The sequence below is a fragment of the Cololabis saira genome, chromosome 1, assembly GCF_033807715.1.
Source record: "Cololabis saira isolate AMF1-May2022 chromosome 1, fColSai1.1, whole genome shotgun sequence".
Taxonomy (NCBI): Eukaryota; Metazoa; Chordata; class Actinopteri; order Beloniformes; family Belonidae; genus Cololabis; species Cololabis saira.
Window position 1 is genome coordinate 36,687,669 of NC_084587.1, and position 26,597 is coordinate 36,714,265.

The 26,597-nt window shown below is 42.0% G+C and overlaps 1 protein-coding gene across 1 annotated transcript in view; it reads right to left on the reverse strand.

Moving 5' to 3' along the window:
• Positions 1-23,937, reverse strand: part of LOC133444384 (zeta-sarcoglycan) — a 317,653-nt gene extending 293,716 nt beyond the window's left edge. Inside the window, exon 1 of the mRNA XM_061722143.1 lies at positions 23,728-23,937. Coding sequence (XP_061578127.1) covers positions 23,728-23,937 — 210 coding nt within the window. The remainder of the gene's footprint in view (positions 1-23,727) is intronic.
• Between the last annotated feature and the right edge of the window lie 2,660 nt (positions 23,938-26,597).

Below are 26,597 nucleotides of genomic sequence, written 5' to 3' on the forward strand. Positions count from 1 at the left end.
ATATATATATATATATATATATATATATATACGTATATATATATATACGTATATATATATATATATACGTATATTTATACGTACACACATATATATGTGGGCTGTGCCCATAGCTGTGCCGATAGTAAATTTGTCAAATCTTCTCTGCCAATGCCAACAGCTTATTTTCCTGATGCCATTGACTCTTGTTGTGAACTGCTCGTACCCCCTGTTGCTGGCAATCAGGCACGATGACATGAGGTCAGCACTGTTAGTGACCATATAAGAAAAAAAATATATGTATGCACATTTGTTTGTGTGAGCAATAAACCCCACAGCTCAGCTATGAAGAGCAATAATCACGCTGGCTGGTTGACATGAAAGGCTAAGTGCAGCAGGTCTGGAAGCTCAGCAACATATTTAAAAATTTGGCAAATAAATACACTTTGATGCCTGGAAAAAAAACACATACTCAGAGTATTCACTTAGTGGATACATCATGTATGTAGAAATTCATTATAATGGATTTCCTTTTACTTGAGACAATAAGTTACAGTGGAATTTTTGACGCAGTTGAAATCCTTTTACAACACACTTTGTCTAATTAACATTTTTGAGTAGGATGGGGTTTTTAGTTGGTATTCTTCCTTAACCCCTCATTAGTAACTGACCTCATATTATTCACACAGTAATATAGTGGATAATTCAGTTGTACAATTAGTAGAATGCAAGTTATACTCATCTTATATGGAATTCCATGTACTATTCTATTTCAGCAACGCTAACACATTTGTGGGCTGGAATCTCATGGGCAATGCTTGTGTAGCAACATCCGATGTTACCAGAAATTACAGATAACTTGACAATCAGGTAAAATCTCTCTCTTCACTCTTCACTTTCTCATACACATCTGTGTGACCCCTCAAGACTGACCTCACACATAAAGTCACAAAAACGTAAGTTAAAAATAGATGATAAAACATTTTTACCATATTAAAGGGGACCTATTATGAAAAACACGTTTTTTCTTGTTTTAACATATATAAAGTGGTCTTCTCTCACCCTGCCAATACAGAGCAGGAAGAAAGCAACCAAATTATGCAGTGTCTGTACACCCCGCTCGGAGGATCCTTCCAGTGTCATGTGATTTTTACGAGCTGTTCAGAATCTGCGCCTATCGTGACGTCACGATAGGGCTAAGTATTTAGCTCCGGAGCACCGGAGCCGCTCACCGGGCCGGACCGGTCCGGTGAGCAGCTCCGGTGGCTCCAGTGTTCCCTAACGGAGTGTTAGGTAACACCGGAGCTCTATTAATAATACATTTTTCTTCTGTTTATGGTTTCAGATCTTCCAAGCAATGCACCTGAAGCTGTTCAACGACACCTTCAGAAGACGCACGGTCCTTCCTTGAGCCAGCAATAGTGCATACATGTTATTTATATACAACTTATGTTATTTTATTTTTTTAACAATAAAGTTGTCATTTGTGAACATTCAGTGTTTGGATTTATTTACCGTTAAAGTAGCACAACGTAACTTTCAGCTTTTCTGAGTTTGGCGGCATCTTTTGGACAAAAGCGGTAGTGTTTTACCAGAAAGAACACTACGTTTCCCATGAGCACCAGCGCGTACTGCCGGGAAAACTCCTGTCCCGTCGCGTGCATTTGTTTTGAGAGAAGACGGGATGCTTTTCTGTTTCACCAAGTGAACAGACGGAACGCAAAAAAAAAGATGTTAAACTGCTGGAAAGGAACTGGAATTTACCGGGATACCTTAAACAAGGACGCCAGGGAGCGGTATATGGAGAAAATAATGATTATTAACGGTCTGGATCCATATGAAATCCCTACTGTAGACCCATGTGTTTCAATAAATTTGTATAATAATACAACATACAGTACATGTTTTGTATCCCTCTTACTTCTCTTTTCTTTTTTTTGACCGCTATATTATGGTGAAGAGGCTCCGGGGCGTGAGCAATATTTTTGTTTTCCTCGTGAGATTATTTTTTCCTCTGCAGCTACAAATAAGAGTTAATATTTTTTCCTCAACAAACTAGTTTTATCTGAAGATTGGGGTTAATTGCACCGCAGAGAGCTGGCCAGCAACTGCGTTTAGCTGGAGAAGTGGGGAATAAAACCTGTGTTACGCGGCGACACGCACCGTACGTTGCGCGTCGCCACGTACCCTACGCCGTAGGTCTGCGTCGATTTAACGCAGAACCATAATTCAGGCTTTACTGTGTGGAAGCCGGTGTTTCGTCGTTACAGCCGCGATCCAAAGCGAGCCGACGACTCTTTAACTCTTTTACTTTGTTATATCAGATACTTGGCCGGCCTCCGTGGTTCTGCCTCCGAGCAGGAAACCGTTGAAAAGTTAAACCATTAGGATCTTTTCCCCACGTCTGTTGTGTGGAGCTGCTGCAGCCACAACGCAGCAACAGGTTCTGAGGAGCTCTGAGCTCCACGCCCCGCCCATTTTCGTCTCGAATGCGAATCGGGAAGGAGGGGGAAGTGACGTATGCCGAAAAGCAGTCAAAGCCGTAACGATTTGTAGTTTTTTAGTGTGGCAGGGTTCCTACCATGCTCCTCAAAGTTACATAGTGCCAGTGAAGGCGATACAGACCCCTCAGACCATGACAGAGGTGTCATTAAACCTGTTGGAAGTTGATGTACCATCACAATGACTCTGGAAATATGATATTAAGGTGGAAAAGTTACGTAGTGTCGCTTTAACATGATTCATTTGTCTTGTAACATAAGAAATTAAATGATGAGGAATCGGAGTAAATAACTGTGGTGTACCTGTTTAGAATTCAATTAAATCTTCCTGTGTGAATTAGTGTGAAGACGAGGTGACCCGTTCCCCCTTCAGGGAACTAAAGGCTTATTTATGGTTCCGCGTTACACCAACGCAGAGCCTACGGCGTAGGGTACGCGTCGATTTAACGCAGAACCGTAATTCAGGCTTTAAGATCCGTTTACACCATGTCATAAATGCATGCGAGCGTCCGACTATCGCGTCGAGCTGCGTGACATCGGACACTCTCTGTCCACACTGAAACCGTTAAACTCGCGGCCAGTTAGGACAGTCCAGTACAAAAAAAATAAAGCAATGGAATTGATTTTTTTTCGCCGAAACTCGCTCGCATGGGACACGCTTTGTGTACGGAGCTGCTGCTCTTCTGCCAGAGCGATGCTTTGTGCCCTCCCCTGCTACACGTCATTCAGGCAGCCAATCAGCACAGAGCCTCATTATCATAGCCTCCCCGCCCCTCAGAAACCCTCATAGAGAAGGAGGTTAGAAGGGGTAAAAATAGAAACATGGCCCACAGGCTGAATTTTCTGATTTATGTAGAAAAAACAAGCTTTTGATTGTTTTTAAGACATTCAAGGCCTGTTTAAAATATACATTACATGCCATAATAGGTCCCCTTTAAATCCATGTTTTGAAAGCATGAAAACCTCCTTCCCCACCCGGAATTTATGCAGCGAATTGTCTTTTTCTGTCTAATTACTGCCTAGTTGAGGGGTGGCATCCGCTGCAAATCTGAAATGAGAAAAATAGAGGAAAACACAACGGGCACACCGGCCTTTTGTAATCTGCAAGATAGAAAACATATGAACAGAAATGGGAACAGGCAGAGACACAAACAGCGACCATTTCAGGTCTTTAAAACTGAATTGAAACTAGGCTACTGCGATTATCTGTCCCCCAAAACTGTGGGGTAAGTATGTAGGTGAGTGAGCAGATGGGTATGTCTGTGTAACTATTTGTGTGCAAAGTGGCAAAGTAGTTTTTTTTCCAGGCATCGAAGTGTATTTATTTGCAACATGTTTAAATATGTTGCTGAGCTCTCAAACCTGCGACACTTAGCCTTTCATGTAAACCAGCCAGCGTGATTATGGCTCTTCATAGCTTAGCTGTGGGGTTTTACCTAAGCTGCAACTACAGTGGAGGAGAGAGGGCACAACCACGCCACCCGAGAGAACAGAAACCGACAAGGAAGAAACCAGAACCCAGGCCACCAGCAGCCACACGGAGGACCGGAAGAGGGCAGGAGGAAATCCCCTGCCAGCAAGCCCCTCCCCCTCGCAGCAGGCGACAGAGGGAAGCCCCGGGCGAAGCCCCCATGACCACGGGAGGAGGCAGCCAGGAAACCTACGGTGATGGACCGGGACCCAGCCAAGCACCAGCCACCCGTCATAGACTGATCACTTGGCCAAGAGGTCCACACCCTCCAGACCCACAACCCCCACCCGGCGAAAGGCCAGCCTGCCCGGAGAGACGGGGCCACCTCGACAGTCGACGCCGGCAGGCCGGCACCCACCCCAACGAAAGCGGGAACCCCAGAGCCAAAGGCGTGCCCAGCTGCAAGGTCAGCGGGGGGAGACGGGCACGGAGCGCAGGAACCCCCTGACAAGGAGCCACCCAGATAAGCCCAACAGCAAAGACCCCCAAACCCAGGTTACACAACGGACACCCACTCATCCATCCATCCATCCATTTTATATACCCGCCTTATCCTTTGCATGGTCACGGAGGTCCACCGGAGCCCGTCCGAGTCAACTACAGCAAGAGGCAGGGGCACACCCCGGACAGGCCACCAGTTCACCGCAGGACACCCACCCCCACAGAGACCAACATACACTCACTAACAAAGACATCATTCTCTCACCACTCCCATCTCCCCCTGTGGAGGCCTGGCACAGTCCAGCAGACCCCCCCAGGCAGCACAGCGAGCACATACCCGGGTCCGGCCATCAGTCCCTCCCATGGTACCCCCGCCCCAGGCGACTAATTACTTAAAACAAAATGATGTTGTTATCAGTGCAATCCCTTATGAACACTGTTACACTCAGACAAACAACAGCCTACACACTCCCATCATCCACTCACTGTCCCTGCATGAAGCAGTAAAACAGACACCTTCGGCTCCTTAGGGGCCCCACAGGCAGCGGACGGGGGGAGAAACAAAATGCAAATGAGTGAATTATGGTACACCAAACCACACCCACACATTTGGGGCAATCACTTCCTCCCCCTATTTTTTTCTGATCTGTCTTGTTCCATGTATCAGACGCCAACCTCCCCACTCATCTGCCTCAGCCCTATCTCTGTCTTCCTCACTGGCTTCATCCAAACACAATGAGCTCTGAAATCAGTTCTTTTGTAAAAGAAACTTGCACTAAAAAAAAGAAAAAATGTCAAGGAATAGTTGTGCTTTTCATTGAATTGAATTATCTCAGTATTAAAACTGGGTAAAAGATTTAAGGCATACCTAACAATGAATGTTGTATAGCAAGGCAGAGTAGAACTTATTTACATTACAAAGCAGAGAGAGATTTGTAGTGAAAAGAACTGGAATTTTGTGCATTTGTGCAAAAATATACATATTTTTGGCATACATCTAACAAATTTAATTAAAGCAAAGAGTCAGTTGCTAACTACTTATCATATGTGTTCAAATCTCAGGTACGGGAAGCCCCCAGTCCCTCACCTTAGGAAAACATGACTGAGAAACATATAAATGAAGTTGTGCCAGCTATCCATGTTGGGAAATCAGGATGCTGATGGATTTCTGAAATCAAACATGTGTAAACATGCACAGAGATGATCGGACTGTTGGAATGTCATTAAGCAAGCAACCACATTGTCAGGAAGTATATTCAAAAGATGGGACCTATCTTCAGAGTAGAACATCTAAACTAACCAAGAAAAAAATCTGTTAAATTTGAATGTACCCCCAGATTATCAGATTATTGCAAAGAAGAGCTACGGTATTAACTGCCTGCTCTGCATGAATGTGATCAAAACTGAGCGGGATATTTACTCAATGATCCACCTCACCAAGACATGCAACAGAGAAATGTGCTTAATTGGTATCAAGAGAAAAAAAACGATTACAACTGTAGGCATTGAACTACAACACCTTTGGATTCCAAACTAATGACAACTATGAAGAGGTTAAAGGGAAGTCAACCACTAGCAAGTACCTAAGGCCGCGTTCAGACTGCAGGCAAATATCCAATTTTTAGCCCATCCAGATTGAAACTGGATGACTCTTTTGAAGTCTGAACAGTCCCAAACCGCATGATATCCGATTTTTGCAAACCAGATGGAAACCACCTCCGGGAGGTAGTTTCATATCCGATCATTATCGCATTTGGGCGGATGGCTCGCAGTCTGAACAGCTCCAAACTCTCAGATCGGATATGACTGTCCCAGACGCTCCAAACCACCCGCCCATTTCCAGTTGTGGAGCAACTCATCCTTTCGCAGAGAGCATGTACAATCTCTGATGTCACGTCAAAAACTATTATTTGTAGTTTAAGTGTTGCAAATTCACATTACAAATCATGTTTTAAAAGCAGAAAAAAAGACCGCATTTCCAGATACGGTGCGGGTCGCCGCGTACCCTACGCCGTAGGCTCTGCGTTGGTGTAACGCGGAACCATAAATCAGCCTTCAGTCGCGCCTTGAGCCTGAACCTGCAGCCCGTCAGCTCATCAGGAGGAGAGGTAGAGCGGGGCTGCCAGTTGTTCATTGCTGGTTCGTTTTGTTAACTCTGAGCTTTGTTGGTTGGTTTGTTAGTTTGCTGGTGGTTTTGTTCTGAACACTTTTCTCTGTTTCTCATTTTGCTGGGACGTCGGGTCCCTCCGCCGAGACACGACTTTTGCGGTATGCGTTCATTGTTATGTCTAAAAATGATGCGCAGTGCCGACCCAATCAGAAACGGTACAGATATTTTGGGATTTTTTTATATATAAAAAAAATACATGACTTCACACAATACACGCGCTGGGTGACGCCTCCGCTCCGACGTCGTTGCTACGGCAACCCGTCAGATCAGTCAATGATGTGGCCCAGTCTGAACAGAGCCAGATCCGATTTGGACACTTGCTAAAAACAGTGTGGACAGTCAGCCCTGAAAATCGGATATGAGAAGGAATCAGATATGAATCAGATTTGCCTGCAGTCTGAACGCGGCCTAATAGTGTAAAGCAGATCATGAAAAGCCAACTGAATCGGGCAAACAAAGTCAGAGCCATAAACACATTTGTCCTAACAGTAATCACATTACCAGGCCACAGGAGGAGATCGAAACCATAAAAATAGGTTTTCTCCTTTTTAAATTTGTGATGGGTTGAAAAACAACAGAGACTCCTGTTGTACTTATTAAGACTAAACAATTTGTTTGTAAAATGACTAACGAACATACCGGTACAGTCAGTTTTATGGGTTACAACAAAATCTGTCCAAGCTATTTAAGAATATGCTTGCAAAATCATGAATACGTCTTTTCTATTGATACTTCTATTGGTTTATCCTATCACTTATAAAATGCAGGCATACATGAAAAATATAATAATTTTGAGTACTCTGTCTGGTGCCTTTGTCATGTCTTTGTCATGTCTGTTTTTGAAGAGACATCTGTGTCTCTTCAAACCCTGTGGTTTCATATTGTCCCATCTTTTCTCCTTGCCCCTGCTGGTTCATTTGTCATGCTGGTCTTGAATAACTCCCTATGTTGCTCTCTTCTCTCCTGCCTGCTCTGCTTGCCTCTCATGCATTCAACAATGGGATATAAGTTTGAGAGCATATTATGATGAATTTTGTATCTTATCATCATTCTTTCATTTTTTTTTCCTCCAGATGTCTTTCAGGTAGCTTCCGATGGAAATTTGATCCAAACACTGTAATGTTGTTGATTTTCTGAAATTACTTTACTTGGTTATGGTTAGAAAACAATCATGGTAAATGCTAAAATACATTATCGTTAATATACTACTGTCTCTGTATTAGACATTGTTTGGCAGGTTGCTCTGGTGAGATGTCAGCAAGAAAACCTATTTCACCGGCATCATTGTCACATCCTGGATTAGTTTTGTCATATACTGTAGAATAGAATAGTTAAGGTTAGCAAAATATTCGATTATTACAAATATTTGATTGGGGCTGTTTTTATCTATTACCAGTACTACATAATAAGACAGAAGTGGCATTGCTCATATTTGCATTTTAGATGTTATATAGGCCCTAAATAGCCATATAAGACTAATCTTAAAAATAAAACCAGAAAACCAGAATAAAGTTTTATTTTATGCCCCTAGTGGAGAGGTGGGGAACCATGGTCCTCAAGAGCCGCAGTTCTGCAAGTTTGAGATGTTTCCCTCCTTCAACACACCACCACACAAATTACTGTGTCATGATCAGACTTGTAGGCCTGAATCATGAGCTGATGATGACCTTTAATTAGAATCAGGTGTGTGGATAAAAGGCAACATCTAAGGCCCCGTTTACACGTAGCCGGGTATTTACAAAAACGGAGGCGTTTTCATGCGTTTTGGCCGTCCGTTTACACGGAAACGGAGGTCAAAGTCACCAAAAACGATCATTTCTGAAAACTCCGGCCAAAGTGGAGATTTTCAAAAACTCCGTTTTCCCGTTTGCGTCTAAACGGAGGAAAACGGAGATTTAAGCTTCAGAACGTCACATTATGCACCAGAAACTCACCAGCGTCATGTGTGCGACCTGTGTTTACAATTAGTTTGGCCACCGTCAATATTTTCTTGTATTTTACCTGTTTAATATTCTAAAGTCACACTTAAAAGTAACTCCCCCCCCCCGTCCAGCCTCCTGCTCATTCAAGCCTGTGAGCGCGTCAGCCAGCAGCATGAAGCCTGAATTATGGTTCCGCGTTAAATCGACGGCGTAGGGTACGCGGCGACGCGCAAGGTACGTGCGCGTCGCCGCGTACCCTACGCCGTAGGCTCTGCGTTAATGTAACGCGGAACCATAAATCAGCCCTTAACTGGAAGTTACACACGTGTCATTTGTTGATGTTTTTCCAGGATTCTGATTGGCTTGCATGACGTTAAGAGCGTTTTCATACGGGTCCGTGTAAACGAGGATTTTTTTGAAAACGTAGAGGGGAAAATATCCGTTTTTGTAAATACCCGGCTACGTGTAAACGTGGCCTAAAACGTGCAGGACTCCAGCTCTTGAGGACCATGGTCGCCCCCGCTGTCGTAGTGATTGACAAACCTGTGTGTGAAAGCTGAAGCACATAACAGACTTCTGACAGTTTCACTCTTATTGATCTACTGTGTATCACTTTCGTGTGAGTAGGAGTACACAAAGTGGCTGAAGAAAGTGGCTCTCTGGAGTGTAGACTGCACTTGAAACACAAATGCTGCTATTTTAAAACATGTACTGAGGGTAATGTGGTTGAATAAAATTGTAATTCAAAATACTGATAAATAACTTATGTGTTTAGATTTCAGTGTACTATAAAGCCATTATTTTTAACCTTATTTTTAAAGTTTCTTTAACCCCTTATTAGGTTGGCGGATACCCCACGTTTAAGGTTTAAGTTTATTTATATAGCACAATTCAACACAAGGTAATTCAAAGTGCTTTACATTGACATTAAAAGCGGCAAGACATAATTAGACAGTAAATAACAAATAAGATTGAATAAAATTATGAATAAGATGATAAGAAAAGGAGTAAAATAAGAAAAAGAAAGTAAGAAAAAAATACGGGCAGTAGAGTCCAGCTGGTAAGTATTTAATTTAGGAGTACGCTTGAGTAAACAGTAATGTTTTTAGGCCTGATTTAAAGGATCTACAGTTGGAGCAGACCTCAGGTCTACAGGAAGTTTGTTCCACCGGTGAGGACCAGAATAACTGAACGCTGCCTCACCTTGCTTGGTTCTTGTTCTTGGGAACCACAACAAACCAGATCCAGATGAACCTCAGGGGTCTGGGAGCTTCATAGGAACTAACAGATCCAGCATGTATTTTGGTCCAAGACCATTCAGTGCTTTGTAGACCAGTAGTAAGATTTTAAACTCTATCCTTTGACTCACTGGAAGCCAGTGTAGTGATTTCATGACCGGTGTAATATGGTCCAGTTTCCTGGTGTTTGTAAGGACTCTGGCGGCAGCGTTCTGGATCAGCTGCAGCTGCCTGATTGATTTCTTGTTAAGGCCTGTAAAGATGCCATTGCAATAATCCAACCTCCTGAAAATGAATGCATGAATACATTTTTACATGTCTTGTTTAGACAGAATCCCCTTAATTCTAGCAATGTTTTTTAGGTGGTAGTAGGCATATTTAGTGATAAACTTTAGATGGCTGTTGAAGTTCAGGTCTGAGTCAATAATTACACCCAGATTTCTGGCTTGATTTGTAGCTGTCAATGACATGGAGCCAAGGTGAGCGCTGATCTTTTTACACTAAAAATCAAGCGTATCACCTGTCCTTTTTATATTTACACACATGCAGTGGAATGTCGAGCTGGCCCAGAGAATTACTCGTCTCTGAGGGTACACTTATTAGTCTGGACTAATGTAAACAGAACTGACTTGGGGTGATGGGAGATGGATGTGATTTGTTGATGACAAGGGGAGGATGTCCAGGAGCTCCTCATCCTCAGAGCCATGGATGTCATAAATCAGCATATTATAGGAATGAAATCTGCAACTGGCTGGTAAAGTGACAGAAACAAAATCATTAACAAGCTGAAGAGCTTCAGAAAGACGTTATTTGAGTTCAGCGAACACAGCAGCAGGAATGGCAGAGGAAGACTGCTGGTCATATTTGTGCAACATGATTGAAGTTGCTAAACTGTAATCCCATTGTTATTCAGCATGGATCCTCCATCCAGCCCATCTCCTGCATCATCCAACTCTTCTGTTGCTGTTGGTGAAGCCAGCAAGGCCGACCAGACGGACAGCGGGTCGTCATTTTACATAGTTCCACTCGATAACGCCTCACGAGTCCCCCCCCTCAACTCGGATTTAGGCACCAGCGAAGCAATAACACACCCTGTGTTTACATTCCCCAACACGTGTAGAACATAGCGGGCTCTAATCTAAAAACACCTTTTGTGACAACATGCAGTGCAGCATTAAAGGGACAGGGAATGTTAAACATAGACAGACTATATTAGGAAGAGACCGAACACTGTATATTGAAAAGGTGATGGGTTGAAAAGTAAACACAGATATGCATGCAAAGACACACTGCAGTCAAGTCCAGACACGCTGATTGGTGATTGACAACTGAAATTGAATTTCTCTGCAGCAAAGGTCCCAAAGACACAGAACACACAGAAGTCTGAAAATTCACACATAGTTAAACATAAAGACAGATCAGCATAAAGAATTGATAAATTGCTGGCATGCAAACAAACAGTTACACAAGCTCCCAGCTTTCCTTCTCGCTTGCTGTTCACAAACACACAAACAAGTTTCTATCCCGTTATCCCCACAAGCCATAGTAATAACATAGCTTTGTAATTTATTGCCAAAGTTGTCTCTTCAACAACAATAACAATGAGAAACTAATCTGGAAACTAAAAAAAAAAAGTAATAATAATAAAGTTTGAGAAAGGCCTTCATTATACTGCACCAAGTTTGTTATAATTTTAATGGTGACAGCCAAAAAAACGTTAAAAAAATAAAATAAAAACAGTTGTTAAGCAACTCCTTATATGACTTCTGCTGAGGGTTAGGTGCCCTTTCAACATCAGGATTCATGCAAAGATCTTAATAGTTAATTCCAGATTAATTACAATGAATCCCAAAATATTTTTTTTAAATGTTCTGTTTACCTTTAAATTATATTTTTCAAATGACAATAAAACAGTAATAGGAGATTTTTAAAACATGCTGTTGTTGTATTATTATGTCAAAAATATAAACTAATAAATATAATGTAAACTTTGGTGTTTGATGTTGATCTGAATACTTCCAATACAATAATAATGTCAAATTAAAGCTGCAAGCAGCGATGAACGGGCCCTCGCACTCACGGCCACCGCCCCCATAAGCATATCAGAAATAACACCACCCACGACTTCCTATGTCAAACCATTCAAAAGATATAGCAGAAAAAAGGGACAACCAATCAGAAGAAGGGGCGGGGCTAATTCAGGCCAATGAAGGTCAAGGACTCCATACAGAATCTGATGACACCACCCACAACTCTCTATGTCAAACCATTCCAAAGTTATAGCAGAAAATCGGGACAACCAATCAGAAGAAGGGGCGGGGCTAATTAAGGCCAACGAAGCTTAAGGACTCATTACAGATTCCCCTGACACCACCCACGACTTCCTATGTCAAACCATTCAAAAGTTATAGCAGAAAAAAGGGACAACCAATCAGAAGAAGGGGCGGGGCTAATTCAGGCCAATGAAGGTCAAGGACTCCATACAGAATCTGATGACACCACCCACGACTCTCTATGTTAAACCATTCCAAAGTTATAGCAGAAAATCGGGACAACCAATCAGAAGAAGGGGCGGGGCTAATTAAGGCCAACGAAGCTTAAGGACTCATTAGAGTCCCATGACACCACCCACGACTTCCTATGTCAAACCATTCAAAAGTTATGGCAGATAAAAGTATTCTAGGGCAGGGGTTCTTAACCTTTCTGACCTTGGGGCCCAATTTTTTCAGTACAGAGTGGCCCGGGGCCCATTAAATATTAAAATTGTATAGCAGGGGTATTCGACTAAAACTTTAAGAGGTCCATTTAGAGAAGATTTACTCAAGCGAAGGTCCAGAACATCATTATATATATATATATATATATATATATATATATATATATATATATATATATATATATATATATATATATATATATATATTATGTGTGTGTATATATTCAAGTAGCCTCATAGTTGTATCAACATCTGCATCTGACTGTTATATTAAAAAAGTACATTTCAAAAATATTTGCCACTTAACACTCTCTTAAAAATAAAATTGATTTTATTTTATTTTTCAAATGCTATCTTATTTTATTTCTCTACCAGCAGTTTGTATTTCCCCTTTTCTTTTTTAATTGTCTCAACACATTTTTATACTAAATGAATATAAACACATCTTAACAATTGAACAGTTTTACAGTTTCTCTTTCTTCCCCTCTTATAATCTTATGCCCCCACTTTCTGTTGTTCAGTGAGATAACTGAGCTTTCTCCTGTCAGGACTTTAAATCTGGGCTGGATGGTGTCAGGTTCTCATGTGAAGGTGCTGCTGGTGAACCTGGAACGATATTTAGTTTTAATTATGTTCATTGTGGAGAAAGCTGCCTCACAGCTGTATCTGGACTCAAACATGGGTGTTTTAAGATTTATTTTATTTAAGATATTAAATTAATCAGTTGACAGGACTCAGCGTGTCGGGCTTCATCCGAGCCCGCAGCTGTCCGCGCTGCAGCCCAGTCACTTTCCGATGCTTTTGCAACAACAGTCCAGTCCAGCAGACACTTCAGCCCACGCATCTACCATCCTTCAGCAGTAACGACGGAACCCGCCGCCGCCCGAGCGGCAGCGGGCTCCGCGGCCGGGGGGACGCGTCGGCTCCCGCTCAGTCGGGCGGCTCCTCCGGCTCTCCGGCCCGCCTCTGCGGGGCAGCTCCCCCGGGAGTCTCGTCTCCTTCTCGGCAGCGAGCCCCACGGAGCCGCCGCCGGGCAATCACTGGCAAATCACGCCCCCCTTCCCCCTTCTCATGGTGGCTTCAATTACGTCCGCCTTAAGCCTGAATTATGGTTCCGCGTAAATCGACGCAGACCCTACGCCGTAGGATCCCTGATCCTGGCGGATCTAAACCTACTCTGTGCAAAATAAAGGATTTTTTTCTGTAAAAACACACCATTTCTCTTACTATTACACGTACAGCTAGCTGAGTGTCTTCTCCTCATTTGGTCGGGAGTTGCTATGCAGTCCCGCGGCCCCCGCGGCCCACACTTACAAAACTGAATTTTTTTTTGCGGCCCACTAGATGGCGCTCGCGGCCCAACATTGGGCCGCGGCCCTATGGTTAAGAATCACTGTTCTAGGGGGCGCTGTTGAGCCGTTAGGCCACGCCCATGAATGCAAACCATGAAATATCAAATTTATCGCCAAGTCTGGCTTGCATGCAAAATTTGGTGACTTTTGGAGAACTATCAAATATGGACCAATCACATGAAGGGGGGGCGCGCCTTTTGGCGTCTAGCGTCGCCACGGTAACACTTTTGAAAGAGAAAAGTAATGCGTGGTGTCGCATGTCGGATGTAGACGCACATTTTGATGTATAACACACCTGGGTGCACGTTACGGTTTGGGCTGAATTAACTGCCGAAGGAATGGCATAAATTTCGCCAAAATGACACAATTTATTCAAAATGGCCGACTTCCTGTTCGGTTTCGGCCATGGCGCCAAGAGACTTTTCTTTTAGTTGTGACATGATACAGGTGTGTAGCGATTTTCGTGCATGTACGTCAAACCGTATTGTGGGGCTTGAGGCACAAAGTTTTCCGGGGGGCGCTGTTGAGCCATTTTGCCACGCCCATTAATGCAAACCATGAAAGATGAAATTTATCGCCAGGCCTGGCAGGCCTTGCATGCCAAATTTGGTGCCTTTTGGGGAACTATCAAATATGGACCAATCAGATGAAGGGGGGGTCCGCTTGTTGGCGTCTAGCGTCGCCACGGTAACACTTTTGAAAGAGAAAAGTAATGCGTGTAGTCGCAGGATGGAGACGCACATTTTGATGTATAACACATCTGGGTTCATGATACGGTTCGGGCTGAATTAACTCTCGAAGGAATGGCATATATTGCTCCAAAATTACGCAATTAATTCCGAATGTTCAAAATGGCCGACTTCCTGTTCGGTTTCGGCCATGGCGCCAAGAGACTTTTCTTTTAGTTGCGACATGATACAGGTGTGTACCGATTTTCGTTCATGTACGTCAAACCGTATTATGGGGCTTGAGGCGCAAAGTTTTTTCTGTCTGAACCAACCAGATGAAGGGTGGCCGCGCTTTTTGGCGTCTAGCATCGCCTGACGGCGATGACGGCGTCCTCAACCCCGATGCTCAGCTGGTAGGCGAACTGCAGCGGGTCCGCGGAGGAGCTCAGAGGGGGCACAAGTGGTGGTGGACCAGCCTCTCTAGGGTCTTTGCCAGGTGTGATGTCAGGGTCAATGGCCGGTTTGAATTGAATTGAATATTTACAGCCTGGTTAAAAAAGAAAGAGCTCCCGCCTTAGCTACTCTTGGAGAAAAACATGTGCAGCTCAAGGGCTCTATCCAGCGTTTCCAGCAGTCTGATCCCTCCTCAACTTGAAGTCAGTGGTCTTTCTCTTTTCTTTTCATCAGTGACCACAAATCCTGCACATTCTTCTGTTGGTGCTTTCTTTCCACCCTTTTTTCCTGGAAACCCTCCTTTTTGTGTTTTCTCCAGACATGCATCAATAATTCCATATCTATCTAAAAAAAAAAAACCAACCTAAAAATGTCTTGTCCGACAAAAAGAATTAGCAAATTAAACTTCATATCTACCTCCTGTCTTTCTTCTGCTTGGACAGAAGCTCCTTCAGGTCAATGGTGATCCAGAGCTTGTTATTAATGAAGCTCCTCACTGTGTTGGTGGGGGTGGTGTTCTTCAAACAGAAGCTAAAATAGAAGCTAATAAAGGGACAGTTGTAGTCTGTATTGTACATCATGAAGTGCATCCTGGTCTGGAGCCACAAAATCACCCCTGTAGTTTCTCCTGTTTCTGTGACTACTTCCTTATTGTTTTTTTGGTCAAAGGTTGCCTCGAAATAATGAGTCTGTAAATGGAGGTGACAAGTATCAGGTTATGATCTGCTTTGCTGCACAGAGGGCTACAATCTCCTGAGAAGCATGAATGCACTGGGTGTTGTTTTTGTAGCCTGGAGAAAATGAGCTGATGACCACAGATACCATAAAATATACACAGGTAAAGTATCCTTGTGGTAATATGGATGGGAACTAATAGCTGATTGCTAATATACAGTACAATGAACAAGGTGACATATTGAGAGCAACAAAAACGAGTCAAGCGGAGAGTGTGTTGTGCTCAAGAATAAATTAAACTTTTACCATAACCTGTTGGCAAAACAGCAGATACATCTACAAAGGAATAATTTGAGTATTGTCTTCTGTTCAATTTTCATGTCTTTTTTTTGTCTCTTTTTCTGTCATGTATTTGTAGTACCATAAACACTAACTATTTTAGGTGTGACATTTACAGGCAGTACTGAAAGAAAGCTTTTGCAAGAATCTGTTAATACATTACCAAAGCCTAATATATTAATTTGAGCATTGGCAAACCTCCTTACCATCTTATTATACTAAACTAAATCAAGACATCACTCAAACACATTTAATCTTTGACAATCTTAAGCATGAGTAAAAGGCACCTCTATTCTTTTTATTTCATTATAATTTAAAGGACTATCCATATACTGTATAATATATTTTCAGTACAGTAATAGTCTGACAATGGTAATCAGTTAAATCATTATCGGCTTCAAAAAAACCTGTATCAGTCAACCTCTAGTTACCGGTAATTTGTAGACAAAATGAAACCAAACCATGTTCAGAACAAGATTAAGCAAAACTATGTATTTCTCCCTGAGAACCAAGAACAGATGTGAGTACTTGTTCAGGATACTTTCCTCTACATTTTTTTTTTGCTGTCCTACTAATTAGAATTCCATTCCACTTGGGTGGAATTAGGCGGGCATCATTAGCAGGGGCCGTTGCCCTCGTGCAAGCGACGCGGATTTGAATTCTGGCCTGTTGGTCTCTCCTGTGTGACTTCTCCCCTCTTTCTATACACATTTCCTGGCCACCTGCTTTGAATGAATTTAAAAAAAAAGAATGATAATCCTCTTAGTTTCAAGGGGGCAGGATCCTTTACTTTCTGTTTGTATCTTTGAGAGATCGGAAAATAAACATGAATGCCATTACAACACTGACGAAACAATAGGTCTATCAGTGCCTAAGATAGAACTAACATACACACATACAGTGGGGCAAAAAAGTATTTAGTCAGCCACCAATTGTGCAAGTTCTCTCACTTAAAAAGATGAGAGAGGCCTGCAATTTTCATCATAGGTACACTTCAACTATTTTCCACTGGTACCTACTCGGCTCTACTCATCTCAGCTCGGCTCGACTCAACTTGGCCAAGTTTCTTTGAGAGACAGAATGGGGGGAATGAATACAGGAAATCACAATGTAGGATTTTTACTGAATTAATTGGTAAATTCCTCTGTAAAATAAGTATTTGGTCGCCTACAAACAATCAAGATCTCTGGCTTTCACAGACATATAACTTCTTTTTTAATAAGATCCTCTGTCCTCCACTCGTTACCTGTATTAATGGCACATGTTTTAACTCGTTATCAGTATAAAAGACACTGTTGTGCCACAGAGGGGGTGCTGGTTCAGTTATCAAAGAGTTATTAATAATTGTCCTTCGACAATTATTAATAATAATAAAGTATATTTATCAAATTGAATGATCAAAATGAATTAATCAAAATGGGGCACCACCTGACTTAATCAGGAAAATGATAACTAAACAGCAAAATCAGTCTCAAGGTAAGTTATTCCTCAGAATAATAGTGAAGGAAGGAGTCCGAGCACAGACCTTTGCAACCAGCAGCTATGACAAATATGAATAAGATAAACACAAACAAACAACTTCTCCCATTCAACTTAATCAGAATTTATTTACACAAGTGTCAAAAAGATGATAAAACAACACTTAGGATAAATTCCAATGCCTAAACTACACAAAACAACAACTAACAAAACATTAAACGTAAAATGTGTGTGTGTGTGTGTGTGTGTGTGTGTGTGTGTGTGTGTGTGTGTGTGTGTGTGTGTGTGTGTGTGTGTGTGTGTGTGTGTGTGTGTGTGTGTGTGTGTGTGTGTGTGTCAGAACAACATCACGTCACGCGGACCAAACAAAATGGCAGGCAGCGCTGCATGGATCTAAGCAAAAGGGCAAACAACGTCATGTGGACCTACAACCAAAATGGCGGACAACGTCACGATGGCCGTTCATACACGTGGTGAGGCAAAAGGAAAGATGGCTGACAAAGTCACGTGGTGACTGAGTCGCGCGCTTTTCAAAATGACGGGGAAGGTTTCTCCACCCAGATATTGAAAGTCTCGGAGGCCTGATGGTCTAGGTACTAACGTGTCCGTGTGGGTTAGTGAGAAGGAAAGGAAAACAGTCACAGTATAATACACACGTAACGACCGCATGAGAGACCGTCGACATGCTACACAAGAATAAGGGCGTGATCTCTTACTGCCGGTACCTTTATCGCTCTGCTATTTCCCACTCAGGAGCTAGTGTTAAACTAACTCTGCCCAAACACAAGCCTCTTACTTTGAGCTGCCCTGGAGGTAGTGGGTGGCGTCCTGGGATTTTTAGAACTCCTGGTTCGAGTCCCGGTCCACAAGGCACTGATTTAACGCTCCCACTGGTGATTCAGTGCGAGCGGCTCCCGTTTCTCCTCTCTTTCCGCCTCTGAAACAAAAAAAGATGATGCAGCGTTGCTGGCAGCCGGACGGTCCCCCTTCCTGGTCGTCCTAGCCTGGTCACGTCGTCTCGGTACACACGGGTCCCCGTTCCCTTTGTCGGAACGTCGCGGGTAAATCCATTTTAATGCTGATGAGGGCGTGGGCTTCACGAAACAGCTGGCGGTATGCTCCTCGGCTGAGGCTGGTCACGCTGATCGGAGATGAGGTAGTCCTTGCGAAACGCAACAGTTCCTCGTGCAAAGAGAAAACTTGGAGCGAGGAGAGAATCGGAGAGAGCAGCACGAAGAGAGATTATCGGAGAGCACGAACAGCGTTCCTTGGTTAACAGCTGATCGGTTACGCTCCGCAGGTGTTCCTGGTGAAGAGCGGCCCTTTTCCTCAGCGCTAGAGAAAAAGATACTTGAAGGAAAAGAGAGCGGGAGGAAAAGAGGACGAGGTTCGCGAAGTCACCTCTATTTAACCACTGCTGGATGCGCTGACGTCAGCAGTGCCTGCAGACCAATTCACTGTCCTTACTGTACGCGCGTCACCTCAGGCACGAACTTTTTTGACACCTCCCCGGCGATGGACTACAAACCCCGCTGGGCTTTGGAGTCTTTCTTAATTCCTTTGTTCCCAAAACCATGCAGTCAGCTGTAATGAAACTCGAGGCTGGTCTCAGACTAAGGCCTCAGAGCTGGGCCTTAAAATTGAAATTAAGCCCTCCCCTGTTCACATAGGACTGTGGCCCAACAACACCTGTCCACAACCTCAGTCACACTCCAAACTCCACTATGACCAAGACCAAAGAGCTGTCAAAGGATGTGAGAAATAAAATTGTAGACCTGCACCAGGCTGGGAAGACTGAATCTGCAATAGGTAAGCAGCTTGGTGTGAAGAAATCAACTGTGGGAGCAATTATTAGAAAATGGAAGACATACAAGACCACTGATAATCTCCCTCGATCTGGGGCTCCACGCAAGATTTCACCCTGTGGGTAAAAATGATCACAAGAACAGTGAGTAAAAATCTCAGAAGAACACCGGGGGGACCTAGTGAATGACCTGCAAAAAGCTGGGACCAAAGTAACAGGTTACCATCAGTAACACACTACGACGCCAGGGACTCAAATCCTGCAGTGCCAGATGTGTCTCCCTGCTTAAGCCAGTACATGTCCAGGCCCGTCTGACGTTTGCTAGAGAGCATTTGGATGATGCAGAAGAGAATGTTATATGGTCAAATGAAACCAAAATAGAACTTTTTGGTAGAAACACAACTTGTCATGTTTGGAGGAGAAAGAGAGCTGAGTTGCATCCAAAGAACACCAAACCTACTTTGAAGCATGGGGGTGGAAACATCATCCATTGAAGGCTTTTTTTCTGCAAAGGGATGAGGACGACTGATCTGTGTAAGGGAAAGAATGAATGGGGCCATGTATCGTGAGATTTTGAGTGAAAACTCCTTCCATCAGCAAGGGGCATTGGAGATGAAACGTAGCTGGGTCTTTCAGCATGACAATGATCCCAAACACACCGCTTAGGCTATGAAGGAGTGGCTTTGTAAGAAACTTTTCACGGTCCTGGAGTGGCCTAGCCAGTCTCCAGATCTCAACCCCAAAGAAAATCTTTGGAGGGAGTTGAAAGTCTGTGTTGCCCATTGACAGCCCCAAAACATCACTGCTCTAGAGGAGATCTGCATGGAGGAATGGGCCAAAATACCAGCAACAGTGTGTGAAAACCTTGTGAAGACTTACAGAAAACATTTGACCTCTGTCATTGGCAACAAAGGGTATATAACAAAGTAGTGAGATTAACTTTTGTTATTGACCAAATACTTATTTCCCACTATAATTTGCAAATACCTTCTTTATTCTTCTTACTCTCTTCTTATTCTTTATTCTTTAAAATCAGACAATGTGATTTTCTGGATTTATTTATTTTTTTTCCCATTTTGTCTCTCATAGTTGAGATATACCTGTGATGAAAATTACAGGCCCCTCTCATCTTTTTAAGTGGGAGAACTTGCACAATTGGTGGCTGACTAAATACTTGTTTGCCCCACTGTATGTATGTACCGTATGTATGTATGTATATATACAGGGCTGCACATAATTATTTTGGTCTGGTGCTCAGAGGAGCCCCTGGATATGTGACTTGGGCCTCCAAAAACACGGTGACCCGTCTCGCCGGACCGATAAAATAGGGATGCAGGAAAACGATATTTATTCACTTATAAAGATGAATGGCTCAATATGGTCCTTTACAAAGTTAATTTATTTCAATAATTCAACTAGAATATGGTGTAAAAGTTAAATTATTTCAATAATTCAACTAGAATTTGGTGTAAAAGTTAACTTATTTCAATAATTCAACTAGAATATGGTGTAAAAGTTAATTTATTTCAATAATTCAACTAGAATATGGTGTAAAAGTTAATTTATTTCAATAATTCAACTAGAATATGGTGTAAAAGTTAATTTATTTCAATAATTCAACTAGAATATGGTGTAAAAGTTAATCTATTTCAATAGATATGTTGAACCTTTATTTGTTATAATTTGGATGATGGAATTGTTTATTGATTTCACAAAATATTCTCTAATTTATTTTTTATTTGGGGTTTTCATAAACTTTGAGCCATTAGAGAGCAGCGTCTTGCTGGCGCAGGTAACTGCTGCACGCAGTGACGGACACTGGCTGATTTATGGTTCCGCGTTGCACCAACGCAGAGCTTACGGGGTAGGATACGCGGGAGCGCGAACGTACGGTACGTGTCGCCGCGTAACATCTTGCAGCCACTTCTCGGCGAACACACGTTTTCTGTTCGATTCGGGTAGTGGTTCAGTTTGGCGTCTCTTTGTAGTTGGTGGCGGTGGAACGCCAAAATAATTACTTAATGGCGCTTGCTTCTTGGACATTTTGACGAGACGTGTCAGGGTTTGTTCAGTAAAGCTGATCCTTACCTCTCTTCCTGCAACGAGCATGGAGGGGGAGTAAGGACGCGCTGTGATTGGCCAGTACCAACTTTAAGTGGCGGTTCTGGGGAAAAGCTCTCCCAATAGATTTTTTAATATTAGTATTCTGGTCTGGCCACAACCAATAAAATGAGCCCCAGCTGTTGGTACGCAAAAGCGCTTCGCAGCACAAGATTGACAGCGCACTGTGGATTTTGACGGCGCATGCGCTCTGGCGGCCCACTTATGTGCAGCCCTGTATATATATATATATATATATATATATATATATATATATATATATATATATATATATATACACTGAAACCATTAATAATAGCATTAATTAATGTATCTTCAGGGATTTATAATTGAACTGAATTTTAATTTTGTGTTCACTTTTCTTGTGATTCCTCGGTTTCGCTAACACGATACACCCACATTCCATGCTGCGAAGGTGGAGTGTGCATAACTATATCTATATGCTATAATTCTGTTCTCTGGACTTTTAGTAGTGTCACACTATCATTTTCTCTCTTTTTAAATGAATACCAAACTCAGTATGCCCCAAGCTACTCCTAAAACACAACTGACAACACTAATGTGATGTCACATTAAAGTCACACGTAAAATGAAACATATCCCCTTTCGGGATTTTAATAGTACAAAGAAATATTTATTCCTGCCATGAAATGTCGTCTGAATATTTGGGATTAGGTGCTGCCACAAGTAGAGTAGTTTGGGTATCTTGGAATCTTTTTCATGACTGAGTGAAGAGTGAAGCATGAGATTGACAGGCAAATTGGGGAAGCATCTGCAGTAACACAGACTCTTAACCCGTCTGTGGTGGTGAAGAGTAAGTTAAGTTAAAAAAGCAAGGCTTTATGTTTACCAGTCACTATACTTTCTGACACTCACAGTCATGATATGTGCTGAATGACAAAAAAATTAGTGATAGTGGATACAAGGAGTGTGCTATGTAGGGTGGCTGAACTCTCACTTATAAAGTGTATTTCAGCCTAAGTGAAAGAGGTATTTTTGCGGTATTTTTACGCATGTCCAACCAGGCCCCAGGGCAGACCTAAGACATGTAGAGGGATACTATCTGTCAGTTGGCTTGGGAACGCTTCCATGTTGCCCTAAAGGAGCTAGAGGAGGTGGCCAGAGACAGAATGTCTGAGCCACTATGCTTAGACTGCTGCCAAAGCCATAAAGGCTTACTTTTATGGCTCAACAAAAAATAATAAACTAGTACACTGCACACTGAATGTGTCATCTCAACATCTACTTACTTTGGGCTCTATAGAGCAGTGAAACAGACTCTCTTAGGTTCACAGGGGTAGAGGACAGAAAAGAGATGTTAAGCACGAATGTTCAAAAAGTATGTCTACACCACACATGGAGAGGCAACCACTCAACCCTATAAAACGTCTTATTTTCCACATCCATCACTCACTTTCTGAATGGGTGTTTCCGTCTTTTAGAAAATACTGTCTGTGACATTTACTATTTGATTGTTTAACAGACATTATTAAAACTTGGAGCACAGGCAAATCAGTTCAACTTGGATGTGGATTTGGATCAATATTGTTGAAACAATTAAATAAAGAAGTGACCTTGTTGAAGGATGAACTCTCTTTCTCTTCTCTCTTTGTTTGTACACATAAAAGTGAACAACTGTCTCACCCTGCTACTAGATCAAGAAAAAATGCTGAAGGGACACTGATAAGAGAGGAATGTCCAAAGAGACAGGTCAGCTGCTTTTCCCCCATGTCTCTTGTGGTGTTAGTCTTTTTTGAGGAACTGTGCTGTCACAACTATCATGAACAAACATGTAGTGAAAACACCTTTCAGAGGTAAAGCTTTATAATTCACTTAGTATTCTTTTGTAATGTGCACACCCAATGTGGCTGGTTGAAATATAAATGAAAAAAAAAAAAAATATCTCCAATCTTTGGTCTACCAAATTAAACCTGTGCTTGAGTTCATGCATTCTCTTTTTTTCTTCAAGTATCCCTTTCTTTTCACTGCCTATAAAAAGACCTTTTATATGCCCTTTTTTGTATCACACAGTTATATGGTTTATGTCTTTGTCGTTTATGCATAGTGCTAGAAGACTTTCCTTAGCCATATTCTTTAGCTGTACTACCTCCTCATCCCTGCACTGCTGTTCCCTCCCTTGAGAAGAACTAAACACAGCTTGGTCTTCAGTAATAGTAGCAAAATCGACAACAATAACTTTCACTAAAGTAGAAATAGCCATAAAAAATAGGATATAAAAAATGTATCAGCTACACTGAAAAGTCCTTTATAATAACAATTTTAAAATAATTCTGTTACAACCAACAAACCATTTAAACCACCTCATAGAGCCTTTTCAAAGAAGCACAATACCATACACAATCCTGGCATCTCAAGGACAAACAGACACCCCTCTTACCTGCGTGAAGTTCATGACTTTCAGGATCCAAATGGTGAGGGCCAGATTGACAATCATAGTGACAAGGAGGAGGAGGATGAAAAAGTACAAGCATCTCTTCCTCCAACCGTAGATGCCCACTGCTGGGTAAACCTGGTTGCTGCAAACTGATGCCCCTCGCTGGTGAAGCGGGTTGGGCTGGGCTGCAAGGATATACTGCTCTTGGGTCATCTGAAAAACAATAAAAGAAACACAAGTATAAAAGTACATCCTCAAATTCATACTCTCAGGTTACTTGCTCATATAGAAACACTCCAGCTTAAAATCATGGCAGGGGCGTGTTTGAGATGTTGACACTCATCATGAAAGTACCTGTAGTTCAGTACAGTAATGACAAAAAAAATAGTGCATCAATTACTTGAGCAACAAATGTTGTAGGATTTGATTTCAGTGGGAAAAATATAATTTTTTCTGAATATTACTGTTTCTGAAAATAAGTGAAGCTGAAAAGGATGTCAAATAATATTTCTACGACATTGTTATACAAGATTAACTGTTGCAAATTATCATGATGATAAATAGATCGTCACATAGACAAGTGTGTGATTTGAATGGGATACCTAAATATCTAGGAAGTGCATCTTTGAATGATCTGGTTTGATTTGAGATGACTGGATGAACTTTTGTTTTTTGGAGATGATAGAGTGATGAATGGAAAATTATGAGAAGCAGACCAGCCTAAAAAAAAGACAGAAAGCGAGAGACAGATCCGATTTAAGAGTTTTGAGAGTGAGATAGAAGGGGTAAAGAGAAGACTGAAGTGTGATGAAAATGAAATTGTGGTGAACCTGTTAAGTAGAAAGATGGGGCAGCTTTGAGTACGGAAAGATAGGATGGAACGATGGAGAAGGGGAGAGAAGCAGATAAGACAGAGTCTATTAGTCGTTGTGCAGCTGGTGGAGTCATTGGTGGCAAGAGATATGGACACTGGCTCCAAGGCACTATTATCTCTGTCCATCTGACTCTCTAACTATTTCACTCTCTTTACTGTATATGCCTCAAAGTCTCTATGCTACCTCACCGTACTATTCCTAATTTACTCCACGCACACACGCACGCACGCACGCACGCACGCACGCACGCACGCACGCACGCACGCACGCACGCACGCACGCACGCACGCACGCACGCACGCACGCACGCACCCACGCACGCACGCACGCACACTTGGCCTGTGTTCTTCAGTATTTGTTGTTTTTCATGGGGTGTATCATATATCAATGCATTATCTTCACAGGTCCATCTCTGCCATATCCGAAATGCAAACAAACACATACAAATGTTTTTTGAGCAGCATTTGATTTGTAGCAACTGCAAGTACAAAAATTTTAAGATTTGATAAAAGTTAATTGATGTGCTGGAATTGCCAAAAGCAAGATAAACTGCTGTCAGTAGTTGGTATCCCATATTAGGGACCAAAGCAAAGGGTGAAAGAACATTTATTTACAGTAAGTCAGTGATCATTTTTTTTTTCAGACATTAAGTAGTTTTACTTTGTATTTTCTGCATAATTCATATCTCAACTGAATTTTGTGTCCCTTGCTGTTGGCTTGCAGAACTATTTTTTTTTTTTCCTATTAACATGTTAAAGTAGCTAAGTTAATACATTTAATGGAATCAGCCAGCATCTACTAGCCATCTCAGAGTGGGTGCCTGGGCTGCACGATACAGTAATGGGGCACCCGTGTAAGGCATGATTCTAAACAAAACCGCCCCTGCCTCTGTAATGAAAAAAAGGCTTGCACGTTTTCTTGAATTACGGCATTTAGTTAACTTTTGCTATCAGCTTCTAGGTGCCTGACTGCTTTGTGAAAATATTGCTCTTAAAAAAAAGATGAAGACATCTATTTTCTTCTTTCCATATTAATGCCTCGTTTGCGAATGTTACTAGCAATGCTTACAAATTTATGAAGAATAAAAATTCAGCACATAGTCTAACATCCTTAGCTGCTGCCACATCCTTTTTGGGTGTGCGAAAAGTTGTATTACCCATTGGCAATTTCCAGATTGGCTGAGGTGTGGCACCCCAATTAACCTCAAGCCAGTAAGAGGTGCTTCAAATGCTGTTTCATTTATGTAAAAGCTTCCAAAACAATGTGCTGTAGGACAGGGGATAATCTGGACTGTAAGAAAGGAAGCGTAGACCCAGCTGGATGATATTATAATCATATTAGCAAGCTGAACACGGTTTTAAGCAAAAGAAAAAAACAACATACTTTTCATTGTGAAAATCAATGCAAATCGATAACCCTAAACCTTGTTTATTATTAATAGCACCTATATCTGAAGGGTTTTTACAATGTGATGGTGTACAAGAGAATCTTACACAAGAGAATGCTTTTCCGTACATTTCCGTACGTCAATTAACCGATACATTGCTTGTCTATATTGTGATAACAGAAGACAAATGTATCAAACTAAGAAGGAAATGTTACAGTGTTATGTTATTTACATGTTTTATGACCATGCATGCCTTATAGCTGATCAAAGCAACTGCAAAAACTTCACAATGATGGAATTTGATTATCAGAAATAACACTTGCAAATCAATGTCCAAAGAAGATACACAAAGTATACCAGATTTATACATGTAATACATTCAAAGCCTCATCGATCAAAACCTCTGCAGACGTGCACAGCAATATGTTTGGCGATATGAACAATAAAGTATGAATTTAATGAGCATGCTGCATGTTTGGCAATTTGAAAAAGTCAGAGCTGCAAATTGGAGGAGGAAAAAAGCAGAAGTTAATACTAGATTCAAATGAGACAATAAAGTAGTAGTTGTAGTACAGAGTGCAATGTGTTTCTTGGCAAAGGGAAAGGATGAA